Below are 16978 nucleotides of genomic sequence, written 5' to 3'. Positions count from 1 at the left end.
GAGCTGCAGAAAGTTCTCGTCTGCCTGCTGCGGGCTGAGGCGCAGGGCCCGGGCGAGCAGCGCCCGCAGCGCCCTCGCCACGTCCCGCGCCATGCGCACGTCCCCGCACACGTACACGTGGCCCTGCTGCCCGTGCACCACCTCACACACGCGGGCCTCCAGCTGCCTCTGCAGGATGTCCTGAACATAGACCTGAGAAACACAAAAAGGCTCATCGCACCAGCTTTCTTAAATGCTGCTGTGGCTGTTGGCCCTTCTCAATCCATCGTGGGTCTGTGCCCTGCGGCTCTAAGTGCCCCATCTGTTCCAGCTCTGTCCTGCACCGCCACAATGGTGAAAAATGTTTTCAGGTGCCTTTATGAGGCCCAGATTTGGAACCTGAGCCTGTCTCTTGATCAAACTTGAGTAGACAAAACCTCTTCTATCTGCCAAAGTCTCCTAACTGCCAGGAGAGCTAAAAAGAGGGTAACTTGAGTGCTGGCTTTTTGTCCAGTCAAGATTTCTTCTATGCAAAATTAATTTCCTTCGTCACTGTGTAATTGAAATGGGGACAAATGGCCAGAGCCAGCTCATTTTTAACTCAGGGGATAATCAAATCCTGCAAAATCTAAGGTTTCTGAAAATGTTCCAGTTCTAGTTTCAAAGGCTGTTTGCAATGGATGTGCCTCTCTGTTGCTTGCTTGTGCTGGAGCGCACAGGGAGATTTTCCTTCATTTGAAGGAGTGGGGCCTTTTGTCACCTGCTCATAGTACACTGAAGCAAAATGCTAACATTTTTTGAAAGAACAAACAGAGTCTACATCTTAACTTGAGGGATGATTCTGGAGGAGTTTACCCTTAAAGAAGAAAGGAACCAGCCTTACTTTCTCTTGGCCAGGCAGTCTGGAGTAAGCTGTGTAGAGGTCTTTCAGGACTCCCTTCCTCTGCATTTCCTCAGTTTCCTCTCTGTAGATGTGATCCAGGTCTGGCTGCCGGCAGCCGAACAGTAACGTCATGTCGCCCCCTCTGAGCCCTGAAACCAGCGTGGGACAGTGTTTGTCTGAGTGCCTGAGGCAGTCACTGACACACAGGACTGGCACACAGGCTGTGCCCTCCCAGTCCCCAAACAGCCCCTGCCCACCGAACGGTCTCTGGGGGGATGGACTGGCTGTGACAGTGCAGTGCCCGCTCAGCCTGGGGGTGACAATCTCTGCAGGGGCTCTTGGCTGATGTTTGTGGGTGTGTCTGGCTGCAGAGCCCTTGTCTGAAGGACCGGGGGTGTCCCTCTGCCAGCCCTGCCCGGACGGTTCCCACAGGTACCTCTGTGCTCCAGGTCATAGAGGCGCTGCAGCCAGAAGCTCCTGAAGGGAGCAATCCCTGTGCCCGAGCCGATCAGAATGCAGGGCTTGGCCGGCTCCTCTGGCAGGTGGAACTCATTAGCACTGAAACACAAAAATATGTTAATTAGGTAACTGGTTTCTGACTGAAATTCATGTTCAGTTGCCTGAATGACTCTTAGCAGCACAGCCCAAGTCCCCAGTTTGAAAGCAACAATGAGGCTGAACTGGGTGCTCCTTGTTCCCTCCCCTTTCCTAGCTCTGCAGTGGAGAAGCTGACAGCAGGGATGGGGTCTTAGGAATAGAATTATTTCAGAATTTTCTAGTGATTTGTGAGGCATGGGAAAGGATCTCATCTCTGGAAGACAGGGAATTCCCTCTCTTCTCAGACCAAGCTATTCCAACTTGCACTCACCAGTCACTTGAAAATATCCAAACAAAGGAAAACCCCCTGAAGAAGCTGAACTAAGAATTGCTCTTTTTTGGGTTGTTTAGTTTTCTTTACCTGCGGATGAAGCAGGGAACAGTTTCATTGAGCTCTATTGTGTTCAGCCACGTGCTGCAGACTCCATGGTGCAAAGGCCCCTCTCCATCTACAAGCAGAGCAGGGCAGAACACCTGTCAGCACCCAAATGCCCTCTGTTTTTAAAAAAGCACAGTTTATACTTAAAATTATAGCTTTAAAATAAACGTATGTCTAGTAATGATTTATAAAACAAGGCTACACTGATGATGGTGCAGGATTTTAGCAAATCTTGGTCCAGGATGAACACCTGCACTGCAGGTACTATTCTGCAGGTATGTCAACACACATTTTTTATTACAGATAAGCTTCATGCTGTATGGCAGACACAGTTTTTTCCTGAACCACAATGCAGCCTAAATATCATTTAATTAAGAGAGCAATGAAAACAACAGTTCATTACCTCTTGTCCTGTAGTTTACAACTGCAACTGTCAGATGAATCTCTCTGGGTGTCATGTCACAGGAGGAGCTGACAGAATAGTACCTGGGCTTCAGAAGTGGCAGCTGTGTCAGCAAGAAAGCTGTGGAGACCTCAGCAGAGGGGAACTCCTCCAGGACCTCCAGGATGTTCGGGCTGTTGTAAAACTTCCATTTATTGTATTCTTCTGTGCTCTGAAAGCCAAAGGGCATCACCACAGTGTTACCATGTCATGCTGAGTTCAGGAGAGCAGGGGCATATGAAATGTCACTTATATAAGATTTCTGCTTTACATTCAATTAAATATGCAGGCAAATCAACAAAGAATTCTCAAAACTTTGCCAGGACCAATAGTTGAGTTTCCTAAGAAGCCATTTAATTTTGAACAAAGAAGTTCAGAATCCCCACTACAGCGTTCTCAGACACCAGCTCTCTCAGTGAGGATGCAGACACTGAAGTAGAATCCGTTTCTCAGCTCCCTGTCATGGGACATCCACAAAGCTGTACAGTCCCAGGTCCTGACCCCACGGAGCCTCCCTGAACCTGGTAGGAGGAGCCAGCACTTACCACACCTGCGAGTCATTGGGTACTTAAAGCCGCACCCCTCTGACCCGCAGGGTAGCAAATTCTCTGACAAAAACATCCAGCAGCTCCCCTCCAGCTCCGGTACGTGCTAAGTGTAAGGGCTTTGAGGGCGTCTCATCGGAAACCACTGTGAGGCAACGGGATTAGGCAGGCAAATGACCCACCCAGAACCACACAGGAAACACCAGATCTCGGTTCCCACGCCCAAGCTGAACCTCAAGACCCCTCTTTCTCTCACTGTGGTTGGCTGTCCAAGACTACAGAATATGTAACAGAGGCATAAAAATCCATCACTACAAAAACTTCTTAAGCTTCTGCTACAGTGTCAGAGGGCCCAGTGCACAGTACTGCAAATAAAACTCCAGCCCTAAGGCTCACCTGACACAGCACTTCCAGCCTCTGCTTGTCTCCTTCCGCTGTCACCAGCTGGGAGAGTTTTTTTAGCAGTTGTTGGGAGGGTGGAGTAGTGATATCAAGCAAGTATGTCAAAGCCTCGGGTAGTGTGCAGGCTGGAATCTTTTTGTGACTTGTCCAGTAGCCACCTGGAAATGAGGGAAATAAGAGGACACTTGGCAACACCCATGCTATTTGACAGCTGTAGAGCTTTGCAAAACTCTGTGTCCTTCAAAACACCCCTTCAGGTGAGGGTGCAGCAGGTTTAGACCACAGAACCCATCTGAAAGAGGTTATTGTGAGGTTTTGAATGTTTCATAAGGGATGGATCTGACGCAGAAAACTTCATGACAACAAAACACCACTTGGAAAGTCACAGTCTTTCATTTGGGGAAACCATCTTTCTGTGTGCCCAAATCCTATGATTGTTCCTACTAAGATGGGAAAGATGGGCAGGACATATAAGTCTATTTTAGGACTCTCACATGTAGCAACAATAAGCAAACTGTTGATTAATTTAATTGCAGTCGATGGCCAATTCAGCAACTGAATTACAAGCAGTGTCACCTCAGGTACCTCTGCAAACCCTGGTGATGTCATGGTTTTGCCAGAAAGTGCAAAATCAGAACAAAGAATTGTAAGAATAACTAAAAAGCAGCAACAAAATCCTACTGAAACTTTAGAAAAGGATCATAGAATCAAATTCAGTCAACAAAAATTCTTAGGAATTATAGAGGAATCTGTCCAACATCCTCTGTTATTTTGTCTAAAGAGACCCAACTTACCATCTATGCAGGTTTCAAGCCTGATAGTCTGATCAGCTGGAGGGGCATCCTTGACACGTGCAATAATGCCATGCACTAATTCTGGCTGGTTGCCCGGGAAAATCCCGATGTGTTCCCCAGGAAGGTAGTGCACTTCCTGATTAGTCTCACAGTAAAGTTTAACCAGAATGGTAACACGACTGCGTGGCGGAGAAAGAGAAACGAGACAGGTTACACTGACAGGATTTCCCTTGGATTGCACAGGAAAGGAATAAGTCTGCAGTGGCAGCTGGCAAGGGCTCCCTTGTGTTCATTACCAAATACCAGACCAGCTTAGGACTTCACAGAGACTTAAACAAATCAGAGTCCAGGTATGTGAAGTACTTGTATCCAAACAAATTGGGTGCTGAAGTTCTGCCTGCTCTGTCCAGTACAGAATAAACATGTCTGGAATCAGCCAGGGAAAGTGCAGTCCCTGCACAGCTCACATGCTTCTACTAAGGACAGTACAAAATTTCTATATATTTTGTAATAACTGCAGGGAGAAGATGTTTATAACCAGGCATTTTAGACGTTTAAGATTTTAGTAAAATGTAGTATTGCAATATTCAAAATAATGAAGTAGCATACCTGGACTTCAAACTTTGAAGATTCTGCCTGAATTTCAGCTTCATGGGAATTACATCCTTGGCATGAATGCGTGCAAGAGCTGGTGGGAAAAGAGAATATGACTCTTGGTAACTCTGTGATTAGATTTGTTTAAAATGTCTTCCATGAACCTGAACCATGCTTGGCCTAGAACATGACCAACCATCAGTCAGCTCTGTGTGCTGTATTCCCTGACTAAAAGCAGTTCATCTCAGCTTTTGTTCCTCTGGGGCTGTCTAAATGTGTGATAGTTCCAGTGTTCTTGTGCTGGAAAAGATAATTTATGCAGTGTAAACCAGTGTCTTTTTAAATCTGACCATGCACTTCATTATATGCATTCTAGCATTGAGCAGGGCCAAGAGCACGTCTGAGAAACCTTCACAGTTCAGCCCCTCTGAAGCAGCAAAGGCAGAGGGAGGGGAAGGTGGGAGCAATACCTTTAGTCAGGTCCATGGGCTGGGAGTCATGCACTAGCCTGTAATTGGTAGGGTCCCAGCTTTCCTCAGAGGTGTAGATGTCAGGCAACTGAATACTGTGTCTCCCACGGATGTTAAAAATGTCACAGGCAGTCTAGATAAAAAAACGCACAAAAATAAAGGTTATTCACAGTAAAAAAAGTATATATTCTTAGCGTTGTCATAATCCTAATAAGGAGCTATCAGTTTCACAGATTGATGTTTTTTATTGCTTCTGGTGTGTGGGTTCAGTGAGTTCAGTAAGGTTCCACTTCTATACCACTATAGCTAAAAAAGATCTACTGCAAAAAATTCAGATGTTTGATGCTACACTTATTCATACTGAGCATTCCCTTATCCAAAAGGGTTCATGCAATTTTGTGTGGATATTAAAAAATAATAGAAAAGGGACCCAGTTTCCTCTCCAAGTTAGGCAAGCAGTAGAGAAGAGGGGAGTTCCAAGTTCAGATATGAATTTAGATGTTTAGTTTCCTTCATTTTCCCTCATTTTTTATGGGAACTGAACTAAAATGAATGGATGAATGACTAGAATATGAGCTATGTAGCTATGAGCTACAATCACCTTGAAAGCACTGACTGCCCAGCTGCGGAAAGCTTCTTCTTGCCCATTGAGTTCATCCCCTTCACCCACTGGAGCGAGCTGGGCAGCCCCAAGTTGGGCCAGTTTTTGGTCAATGGCATGAGCAAAGGCACAGAACTCTGGGTACATGCTGGACCCCAGACCAAACACAGAATATCTGGAGAAGGAGATGAAAAGAAGATTGCTGGGTTATGCTACATGGAGTGCAAAAGGACTCAATCACATGCAAACCAAACAACAAAGTATTTTTACCTAATTTTCTTTCCCAGCAGTTTCAGTCTGAGCAAGGAGTCCTTAAAGGTCTGCATAAAAATTCATAAAATACTTAAGGTTAGAAAAATACTCTGATTTAAAACAGAAGTGAGACCTGATCCATATCTTACTCAAGGATATGAGACAAATGAAAGGTTTGCCTTTGGTCTTTGAGCTGAGTCTCACACACTTCTGAGGTGAACATTACCTTTCCGTTACCTGGAGAATCTCCATTTCCAAAAGTGCTAGTAACCACTAAAAGAAGTGTTTCTTTTTCCAGGTCACAAATATTGTACTCATCCATGCACAGAATCTGGAAGGAATAAAACTCATGAGATATTGCTAGCAGACATAAGAACTAGCCTTAGATATCTCAGATGACTGCTGACCAAACTTACAATTCATTATGCTAAATGAATACAAAACCAAAGTTCTGGTCCAACTTATATCTACTGAACATTCAAAACACAGGTTTGGGGAATGGAAAAGCCTGCAGGAGCCAAACTCCTGTCTCCACATGGTGTGGCTGATTTGTGCTGCTCACCTTAGTGCTGAAGGCACAGCTGAACAGGCTGCACAGGTTGTTGGCGAGCGTCTCTGACTTGCCCGTCTCTGTCGCGTAGATCACGGTGACCTTGGCCCTGGTGGCCACTGCTCCTCGCATGAGTGAGGATGCAAAGAGCACAGCCCTGGGGAAAGAACAATCACAGACAACTTTTAACGGAGCTACACTAGTTCAGGTTGATTCACAAGCAAGCCAGGAAAGACTGAGCTTGAGCATGGTTTTTCCTTGGAAGATGGTTCAGAAGCAACACACTCTAGATAGCCCTGAGCAAGAACCTTAGATAGGAATGTTACCTCAGGGTGGACAGGTATGGCTATGATTCAAACCACTCAAGTGGTCCCTACTGTAATATTTTCTTTTAAAGAAGAAGAACAGAAACATAGAATAGTTGGAGAAAGCATGAAGAATCTTATTTGAACAACTTACTTTGCCAAGATGCTAAACTTTATTTCTTTTTTCTTTGGCCTCCGGGTCTCATCATGCCACACATGTGTTTTCCATGCATCCACCTTTAAAAAAAAAAAAGTTAAGCTTTAGGTAAGGAATGCAAAATAGTAAATAAACAATTTGTGTATCTTTAAAGGGCCAGATCAAATAGAATCTGTATATACAATCCACTGAGTGCAAATATGGGATCAGTCTCTGGTGCATTAAACTGCATTTTACTTAAAGCCAGAGAATTCAACAGAACTTATAGCACCTCCCACATAAAATAACTCCTGTCTGCTACTTCTGAAACTGTCTAGTGAACTTTCATGAACCAGGGCGTGGCACCCAGACCCCCTCAGGTCCCGTATCACCTCTGCACTGCTGAAGTTGTCTGCTAGTCGGTTTTTCTTTTTGATGATGTGTACCTGGTAGTAATAGAAGGGAGTGAGGACATAGTTCAACATCTCTTGGTGGAATACAGGGGTTATGCTGCCTGACATGGGAGGCACAATCCACACCCAGTCTGCTGGGCAGCCGCCCCGCGCGCGGTACTCGCTCTGCATGTACTTCAGGAAGGACTCGGAGGCCGAGTGGTGATCCATGATGGTTACATTCTGTTTCTAGAACAGTGGCAAAAAGAAAAACATGCATTAAAAACCCTATTCTGCCCTTCTGCCTGGTGTAGCTAAAGTAATCCTCTTGCTTTGGTCAATATTTCAAGGACTTTACTCAGGGCTGGGAAATAAATACTATCAGCAATTACTGTAAAGATACAGATTGCGGCAAGGGCCTTTGATTAAGAACTCTTAGATCTTTTCTTTAACATCAGCATTTTACCTCTGCAGCACTGGAAGCGCATGCTGCAAAGCCTCTGACTCACTTTTACCCACTTTTCATATTGTTGTGATATGTTAAATCAAACTGGAATTGAAAATAAAATATATTAATCCAATGGATTTACATAGGTTTTGAAACATAGACCATGTTAAACATGTTAAACATGTTAAAAGGATGAAAAGTCTTGCCCTTAACTTCCTTTTCTTTTGCTTTTCCTTTTCCTTCTGCCTTTACCTGTGAGAAAATATGGATTCCTCTACTTTCCCAGGTGTAAACCTAGAATAACTCTATTGGAATCATAATGCCATCTCCACTGAGTGAGAGGAAAAAGGGACAGTGAATGTTTAGTGTCTCTCCAGATCCCACACTCTGGACTTACCTGGAAGCTGTGAAGCACAGCCACATTGATCTCTACAACAGCTCGGTCCTTCCATAACGATGACAGTTTGTTTGTTTCCAGCCCCATTCTCCTCCCTACCTCCTTCATGTGCAAAAGAGAGAGAAAAGGGAAAAGCAAATTCACCATGTGGAACTTAGACCCCATGATCTCATCGCTTTTGTATCAGGAAAAAGTTGTGCAGAAGGGTAAAGAGTCAGTCTCATGCTGGGGAAAGTGATGGCAGCAGAAACACCTGAGATTAAAGATAAACTGGAATTTTGGAGTTCTGGATGTTCCAGTTTCATGAAGCAGGAAGTGGTTCTCTCCCATCCCAGTGAACACTAATAGTGTCTCTTTTTCAAAACTCTTCCTGCACCAAGTTCACTCCCTTTGCAGCCCAGCCCAGCTCCCCTCCAGCAGTTACCTTCATGATGTTGTAGCGCTGCGCATCACAGAAGTCCCGCACTCCTATCTCTGTTCCCATGTACCAGCCATTGAAAGGACACGCGGTGAACTCCAGCCCTCCCACCTCCAGCAGCATGTTGGCCACGGCAGGCAGCGCGTACCACTTCAGGTTCAGCTCCTTAAACCACTCATACCTGCCAATCGAGCAGTTTGAGTTATTATTTGTGTGCCTTTTCCTCCTTTAGGGAATAACCAGAGAAGCCCAGGAAGATAAAGAGTACCAGTTCTAAGGGGAGACCCTCGGGCAGGGTCTGCAGAAACTCACAGGAGTTTTCAGTGCAGTAATTGGGAATCACCAGCTACAGGAACTGCAGAACCATATTACAAAGTTCTGCAATCTGCAGGCAGGGCCCAAAGCAAACAAGAAGAAAACAACAACGAGAGAAAGGCAATAAACACTTTGTTATGAGTGCAGCCATATTTTACATGTGTATTACACTGGCATAAGAAATTATGATTTTTAAAGTTCTGAATATAATTGAAATGTAGATTGGGAAAAAAGATTTCCAACAAAACTGTCATTTGCTTCCTTAATTTAAATCTCATTTCACTGTTTAACAGGCATTTTATCTTTCAGGATAATTTACCATCATTTCATCCTGACAAAGAACTCATAAAATAACTGCCACAGGGGCAGCCCAATAACCTGCCAAGGTGAGGCAGAGGCAAAAATGTAATTATCTAAAATTTGCGTGCTTACTTTGGATGCTCCATTGGCACTTGGAGGACAATTTCTGGAGGTAAATCAAATATTTCTGGGTCTTGGCCGTTCGCTTGGAGAACAAGTGGAAGTACATCAAAGCGGCCATATTTCGGCTTCCACCCAAGCTCAATGCACAACTGCAAATACAGAAAGCACATTTTGTGTTCTTTTCAGGTTTCCCCTCCAGATCTGAAGACAAAAGAATTTTAACCCTCTGAAACCTGCTGAGGTAAATTCTAAATGAAGAAGGTTCTCTTTCCCATTCAAACAATGTTGAGTCATGTTGATGACGTACTGGGTGTGTCCCTGGTTGTGTCCCCTGACAGTATTAGCTCACCCTGTTCTGAGATGGAGGGCAGCACTTTTGTATCAGGACTGTAGGAAATTATTGTTCCAGCCTGCACCTAGAACTCGTGGGGCAGAACATCCCATTCACTCCTCACCTGCCTCTCTCTCAGCATACACATGCGAGGAAAAAGCCCCAGGGAGGTGGGTTAGCCAAGGTGGGAAGCAGCTGTGGCGGTGAGTTTGGAGCGGTACCTGTGTGAGCTCCACACTGGCAGGGTCTCCAAGGATGGAGCCATCCGGCATTTGGTAGCCAGCGTAGCGGATCAGCTGGCTGTTCCACACACGGAAATCGTGCTGCCCGTCCGTCCTCTGCGGGAACACCGTGATGGCCGATCTGCCCAGGACAAAGCACACCTTTACACCACAGCAGCACATCAAACACATCCTCACTATTCACACAGAAGTTGGTACCAACACAAAATGTTTTACGTTTCTAAAAGAAATATCAGTAGGAATAAAATCACTCATCCTCTTTACCCACCTCCCCGAATCTTCAAATTATCTCTTCTCCCCAGGAACTGCAAAAGGTTTTGCAACATCAGCCATGAAAGTTATACAATTTCAAGATGGTTGATGGAACACGAGAGGAACATGTAAGGACCAGGAAAATTAAGAGCAGAGACAAGTTGTCAAAATGTTTAGATAGACCGTTTCATGTGTTTTTGATGCTAGATCTGGATGTGATTTTTTTTGTTTAAAATTAAAATTAAAGAGACCTACCTTATATTCCCATTGTTTGTGGCATACTGAATATGACGACAGATATGCTCAAACATTTCCTTGGCTGTTTTACAGTCCCGTGCGTCAAACACCTGCATGTTTCCAACAGAAATGTAAAGAAGAAGACTAATTTTGAAACAGTAATGCAAGGTTGTTATTTTTCCTATGCAATTAAGGAATGGAAAGATTGTAGCTCCTCTAGGAAAGGTTCATTTCCATAGTCCTTATATGCATCATTTTCACACATAACAATCCACCAAGGACCAAAACATGCACCTGGTTCCATGATACACCTGATTCCTACACTCACACTGCTACACATTTTCATTCAGCCATGAAGCAGAGAACTACAAAAAAAAACAATCTCCTGATATGAACAGGAGGCAGTCCTCCTCAGTCGAAGCAGTGGCATGTTCTGCCAAAGGAAAGGACATTCTTCTGAGTCACAGCACAGGACTATTTGGCCACAGCTTAGGTGTAGAGCCACAGCTCACCTGCAGATTGGACCACTGGATTCTCCCGATGCACCTGGGCGCGTTCCTCCAGGCCTGCTTGGCAGCAAAGGTCAGCTCATCCTTTGTCAGGTGGTAGGTTCCTGTTGCTTCTATCTCCTTGGTCACTGTTTCCAGTCGGCTCAGCTGTTCTTTGATTTTTGGCCTTTTGAACAGGAAACAGCCATGAAAAGAAACAATGAGAATTTCATTCAAAGTGCAGATGTTCTCTTTATATTTTGGCATCAGATTTTACGACTTGTCCTTATGGAGTGCAATGACAGAGCTTACTGGCCTCATGAAGAAACTAACAGACTAGAAATTTAAATAGTGACACCATCCTTTCACCACCCACTACATTAATGGATTGGTCACAAGTTATTCTGTGCAAGTTTTCGGTTTAAATTTGGATTTTATAGATTAATTTGAAAAAAAAATCACAAGCAAATGAAAACCAGAGAACAGGGCAAATGTAGGCTGAGAGTGACTGTCCTCTCAAAGTTCCATTGTTTTTACAAGGCCATGGCTATTCCGAGTAATGTAAGTAGGATTTTAATTCCTAAAAGGAAGTGCTGAGCAATTCCTTTGTCAGGGAAACCAACTCTAAAATTCTTGAGTTTGATAACAGAGAGTGAAGTCAAAACATTAGAAAATATTTATCACAGAAGAGACAAAAATTGTTTTGTTATCTTACAGACAGAATGAAAATAGCCTGCACTGTCTGAGAGTTTTCACATTTTCAGCAAGATGAAAGATCAAGGGCAAGCATGTGAGATAGTGTAAATCAATGTGATCAAACAGCCATGAGCAGAGACACAGAGATGTGCAAATGCAATGGGCTGGTGAGGACAGCCTGTGTGTAAGACAGGGACTTTCCGAAAGGTTCAGAGGGAAGAAAGATTTGTAAAGAGTTCAAAGTGTCTAAAGAAGTTGCCATGATGTGGCTGAGTCCTTTCGAAAGTTTGATAATGTTTCCTAATGGGATGAGCAAACACTGAACTGTTTCTTGAAAGCTCATCATGTGGAATGTCACTCCAAGCCCTTGGACATCAACCAGCTGTTCCAGCATTTCCTGCAACAAGATGCCCCTGCACCATGGCCATTTTTGTGAAAACACAACCCCCTCTCAGAATGCTCAGTGAGCTTGTGTTGATAGCACAGGGCAAGGCTGAGGAGCAACACTGGCCTTCCAATCTTTAGCTAAAGCCTTGAGAGGAACACAGAGAAAAGATATTTGGAACAGCACAAACAAAAGGCATTATCCACATTATTCATGTCTGAGACTGATCTGAGTGCAGCTAATCCCAAGAAAACAGAAGGTAACGCTCTGGCGGAGAGTCCTCAATGTCCCGGAATGTAGCACACTCCAAAGGGATGGGGCTGAGGAGTGCACAGTCCAGAGTCCTTCCCTGTGTTCCCAAGATCTTGGATTGGCAGATGGAGCACATGAAGTGCAATGACAATTTTATTTAGCTTTTCTAATAGTCCTTATGTATTTTTGAATGTATGCTATAAAACAGGATAGTTACCAAGGGCTGTGAAGAAACCAAAGCCTCCTGGAGGCTCACAGACAGACAGGTAGGTAGAGGACTTTATACTAAAAATAAATTGACTTACTCTTTAAATGAACTGTAGTATTGCTTGAGGAAGTCTATTGCCTGAGGTAAAAGATCTTCCAGTGGAACTGGCCCATCTCTGGTACCTCTCACCAGGCCCTTTGGGGTCATGAGTGACCCTTGGCAGGCTTTGGTCCGGCAGCTGATAACCTGAAAAACAATAAAATGTCAAAAAACAGTGTTGCATTCTGTATCTTTTCAAATTTCTGAAAAGTCTCTGTTCAGATTTCCACATTTTACCTCTTTTGCAGTCAGATGTAGTGTGTCAAGAAAGCTGGATCCATTTTCCAAGTTTCTTACTTTTACATGTCTTGGACATCCTGATATTTGGTTTGAAACTTTGATGTCATTTGGAGGGAGATTCTGGACAGAGAACAGATAAAAATACATACTGACTTCAGACCTATTGAATATCTTTCATTTTAAATTTTATGTTAACATCAAAATATTTCGGATTAAATTCAAGAAACTAGGTATAAATGTGATCTGCTCCAACATGAGTATTTGACTACAAAACTACTGAGCTAATCTACAGTTTGATATGAAATGGGGGTAACAAAGTATTTTTGTACTAATCAAACAGTATCTGCCACTGCAAACACCTTTGTAATTTCAATAAGCCCTCATCTCTGAACATAATAATCAAAGTCTCAGGAAAACAGTGAACCAATTTTAGAAACAGGACAGGTTTGTTACTAAATGTTTGCAAAGGTGTATAAAGGAATCAGGCATCTCAGTCCCCATGAGGTCACTTCTTCCTTTAAATCTTACCAATGCTCCGTTTTTGTCAGAAAAGAACTTCCACCCAAAGATCTCCCAGCAGTCCTAACCTCCTGCAACCATAGTCAGACCTCACAGGAGAACCTGGAGCAGTTTTGAGCAGCAAGCACCACTCACGTGAGCTGTTACTATCAAATAATGAGGAACAGACCTCTCCTCCCTCACTGGCCTTTGCCGAAGTTACGATGGGCAGCCTCTCCATCTGCTTCTTGCTTGGACCGTACAATTTGGCATCCTCCTTTTCTGAGCTTCAACAGAGAGAAAGAAAATTCAGTACAAGGCAATGTGCTCAGTTTATGTTAGGCTTTGCTTTCAGCATCAGTGGGAGATGCTCAGTGCTTTCTCTGAGGTATGTACTGAGCCCATAAACCGGCAGTGGCAGTGGATAGGAGTGGACAGGATTCAGTAGTAAAGCTCCTTCCCGGAGCACTGTGTGGAAGGAAAGGAAGGAAAATAGGATATGAAACCTGAAATAAGTGACACCCTGAAGACTGAGAAGTTTAAGATGCATGTGCAACTTATTTTATACAGTGTCCTGTATGAACTGCATCACAGAACTACTTCACCAACTTACAGTATAAATAATCACTTTGCTATTTTTATAGCATACACACCTCCTGAGACTTAGAATACATGAAACCATTATAATACATCAAATAAATTTAAGACTGTGAAAGAGAAAGTAAGATTATTTATATCCTCAATGACTGTATAACTTAGACGCAAGAGTTTAATGTTCATTGCCAAGTTACACCACCCAGAGACCCACAGTTCTATGGTTAATATCAGTGTTTTGGAAACATTTGGAAACATTATTCCATTCAGGTTTCTCCAGAACCCAAACCACTTAATATCTTCCCTTTTCAAATCAAAGATAAACTACGAAACCGTTAAAAACCAGGATCTTACCCATGGATCTTCCTATTTTTCTCCACGTTGTTGTTGATATCCTTCTCTCTGGGGTACTGGCTCTTGGCAGCACGAGGTTTGAACACAAACTGCCACGGGCACAGCATTTTGTATGCTTTTTTGTGGTTTTAGTTCACTGTGTTGAACCTTGTTTTGTGTGATGTGGGAACACTTCTAAGGATAAAGAAACCAACAAGGTCAGTTTTTACCCAAGAGAGCGACTCCCTCTAACATCTCTCAGAAACTCACCAGTCTAACTGATCTGATCTAACATCCTGTGTTTAAAATGAATATTGTTTGATTCTTAGAATAGTGATACTAACACTTTGTCAGTGTAATGTGAAGCCACGTACTAGTCTAAAATACTGGCAAGAGAATTTCAGATGACCTGTGGTAGTGTAAAGCAGCAGATATTGGTGTCTGAGCAGACCACAAGCTTAGAAAAGGGATGAGAATGTTGCTGTGTTATTCACACATTAATGAAAAAAATCTTGTTCGTAAATTAACCAAAATGTTTTGCAATGCATCCACCTGCCAGAGACAAACAGGATTCTGAGAGGCTGAAGTCCATGGTTTCTAAGATCTGTAGCACTTATTTGAATGTAACACATAGCATTTACACAAGAGTGTACAAAGTTTATATGATTCATTTTAACATACATTTTCTGCTCATTTCTGAACATGAGGGATTTTGTGCTAGGGAAGGTGTGACAGAAGAGAAAGACTAAGCCAGTAAATTGCAGGGTTAGAGAGAACTAGCCCCAGTGTTTGAATCTGGTTCATAAGAGAAATCAAAACCTGATGTTTCCAAAAAGTTAGAGACAAAGGAAGAAAATATAGATTGTCACATATTCCTGATGTAAATTATGTCTTATCTTGATACTTTTATTACTTTTACAATAAAAGTTACATTTATGCTGGCCTCTGAAGATACTGTCTGCTGTAAAGTCACACAAGGAGAGAAATGCATCTGTCTGCACAGAAACTGCAAGGTGTTAGGATTGTTTGCTACTCCAAGTGAAATAAATAATGTGTAATAAGCATTTCTCAACGCTTATTAAATGAAATGCAACAGTTAGAAAATAAGAACAAATCTAAATTATTATTCTGCAATAAAAAATGCTGTGATGTGACTATACAATTTTGTAAAATATAGGGGGAAAATAGAGAAGAAACAGAGAGGGGGAAGAAAAGAAAGAAAGAAGCAAAGAAGGAAAGAAAGGAAAAAAGGGAAAAACTCCCCACAAACATAAAAACAATACACAAGGAGAAAAAGGAGGAAAAGGAAGAAAATGAAGGAAAGGAGGAAAAAGATGAAAAATAACAGGAAAAAAGAAAGAGAATAATTTAATAAAAGAAGAAAAAGCAAAAAGAAAGAGAGCAGACTCACATTTCCCTTCACTGGCACTCAGAGCAAGAAGCTGCTTTGTGTCCTGCAGTGTGGGGTTCTGTGGATAGCATTGACAGTGTTACCTGTTACATGCACAAACCTTTATATCAGCAGAAAGGAGGGCCAAAGTTTTCAGAGCAGCTGGACAGCTTGGAACTGGAGCAGGAGACTGAGTCTGACACTTTGCTCCTAATACAGAAAAAGAGATACAGTTTGCCATATAATTACTTTACCTGTGAGCTGCAGTAAATGAATGGCAGAACGAACACCTGGACATGGTGCTTCTTACCGTGCTTTTGTGAGAGGTGTTCCCAACCCTGCCAGGAGAGACTCCTCTCTGTCAAAGTTTCTTGCCTTTAACCTCTCAGGCTCTGTATCCCTCCGGGGAGGAAAAAGGATTTTATAGTCCTGGACCATGTATGCAAAATAGCTCTGAGGAAGGCTGGACATGGATATCGAAATAAGGGGGATTCCCCACACATCCTGCATTGCTTGCAGAAGTGGAGGGTGCATGGCTGCTGCGTGAGCAGCATTACATAACCTGTGTGAGGGAGGGAGGCAGTTCCTGATGCTGTCAGCATCCCTTCCTTCCCTCAGCGTGCTGCAGCCTTGGCTTGTGTTCCTGGAAAGGGCAGGGTATCACACTGAACACTGCAACCTTGCATGCAGTGTTAAAAATTAAAAAATAAATGCTGAAAGGCTTCTTACAGCTTTTATCATGGTGTGGCCAGTCTCCAGGCACTCTCCTGTACACCACCTATGGCTGCAGGAAGAGAGTGAGCAACTTCAAGAGGAATGTTACAGAGATGTAGAGCTTTACAATACAGGCCAGGAAAGCATTTAACCATGTGCCTATAACTAAGGACAGGTATTTTGAGTTTCACACACATATACTTCCTTACTTTTGATCAAGTTTTAAAGGATCTTTCTCAATAGAGTATTTGTAGAATTTCTTGCTCTCCAGAGCTCCCTGTTCTGCCTGTTGCTGCCTGTGAGATTTGTTCCTTGGTGCTTTTCCGAAGTATTGGGAATACTGGAAGGAAGATGCAACTCCCTGAAGTACAAACTATTCCCACTGTGCTGTATGTGGGAATACCAGGGGGACAGCTGGGTGAGGAAGATGGGCTTGCTGAGCAGATTTTCAGTGTCAGCAGCATGTGCACATGTACCTTTTAGAAAACCAGGCTTCTCCCTGCAGTCTGGAAGGCAGAACCCCACCGGGGCAGGGCTGGCAGCAGTGCCCAGTGCTGTCAGGCACCTGCAGCCCACAAGTGTGGTGCCAGACAGTGCACCAGCAAGGATTTTGACCTGCCTTATTTGTTTCTTGATATTACGCATGGCTGTTTTAAAGGAAACGGTTTACAAATTAAAGATGGTAATAAATCTGCTG

The 16978-nt window shown here is 43.3% G+C and overlaps 1 protein-coding gene across 3 annotated transcripts in view; it reads right to left on the bottom strand.

The window, feature by feature from the left end:
• NOS2 (nitric oxide synthase 2) overlaps positions 1 to 16972 on the bottom strand; it is a 17638-nt gene extending 666 nt beyond the window's left edge. Inside the window, exons 1-27 of one of the 3 annotated variants that reach the window (XM_017730916.1) lie at positions 15878 to 16972; positions 15689 to 15777; positions 14199 to 14372; positions 13441 to 13537; positions 12750 to 12872; positions 12511 to 12659; positions 10897 to 11059; positions 10403 to 10494; positions 9875 to 10016; positions 9332 to 9471; positions 8591 to 8765; positions 8167 to 8268; positions 7376 to 7570; positions 6948 to 7030; positions 6501 to 6645; positions 6165 to 6269; positions 5957 to 6006; positions 5687 to 5861; positions 5086 to 5218; positions 4631 to 4709; positions 4022 to 4200; positions 3222 to 3385; positions 2242 to 2452; positions 1821 to 1908; positions 1299 to 1420; positions 863 to 1011; positions 1 to 192 (exon numbers count right to left, since the gene is read on the bottom strand). In XM_017730916.1, coding sequence (XP_017586405.1) covers positions 1 to 192; positions 863 to 1011; positions 1299 to 1420; positions 1821 to 1908; positions 2242 to 2452; positions 3222 to 3385; positions 4022 to 4200; positions 4631 to 4709; positions 5086 to 5218; positions 5687 to 5861; positions 5957 to 6006; positions 6165 to 6269; positions 6501 to 6645; positions 6948 to 7030; positions 7376 to 7570; positions 8167 to 8268; positions 8591 to 8765; positions 9332 to 9471; positions 9875 to 10016; positions 10403 to 10494; positions 10897 to 11059; positions 12511 to 12659; positions 12750 to 12872; positions 13441 to 13537; positions 14199 to 14305 — 3360 coding nt within the window. In that variant the 5' untranslated portion in view covers positions 14306 to 14372; positions 15689 to 15777; positions 15878 to 16972. Of the gene's footprint in view, positions 193 to 862; positions 1012 to 1298; positions 1421 to 1820; positions 1909 to 2241; positions 2453 to 3221; positions 3386 to 4021; positions 4201 to 4630; positions 4710 to 5085; positions 5219 to 5686; positions 5862 to 5956; positions 6007 to 6164; positions 6270 to 6500; positions 6646 to 6947; positions 7031 to 7375; positions 7571 to 8166; positions 8269 to 8590; positions 8766 to 9331; positions 9472 to 9874; positions 10017 to 10402; positions 10495 to 10896; positions 11060 to 12510; positions 12660 to 12749; positions 12873 to 13440; positions 13538 to 14198; positions 15398 to 15688 lie in introns of those variants that run through there. The other 2 variants (XM_017730915.1, XM_017730917.1) reach the window with 2 other exon arrangements.
• Positions 16973 to 16978: the final 6 nt, after the last annotated feature.

Source organism: Corvus brachyrhynchos, unplaced genomic scaffold, assembly GCF_000691975.1.
Source record: "Corvus brachyrhynchos isolate BGI_N302 unplaced genomic scaffold, ASM69197v1 scaffold283, whole genome shotgun sequence".
Lineage (NCBI taxonomy): Eukaryota > Metazoa > Chordata > Aves > Passeriformes > Corvidae > Corvus > Corvus brachyrhynchos.
This window is presented reverse-complemented; position numbering and strand designations above follow the sequence as displayed.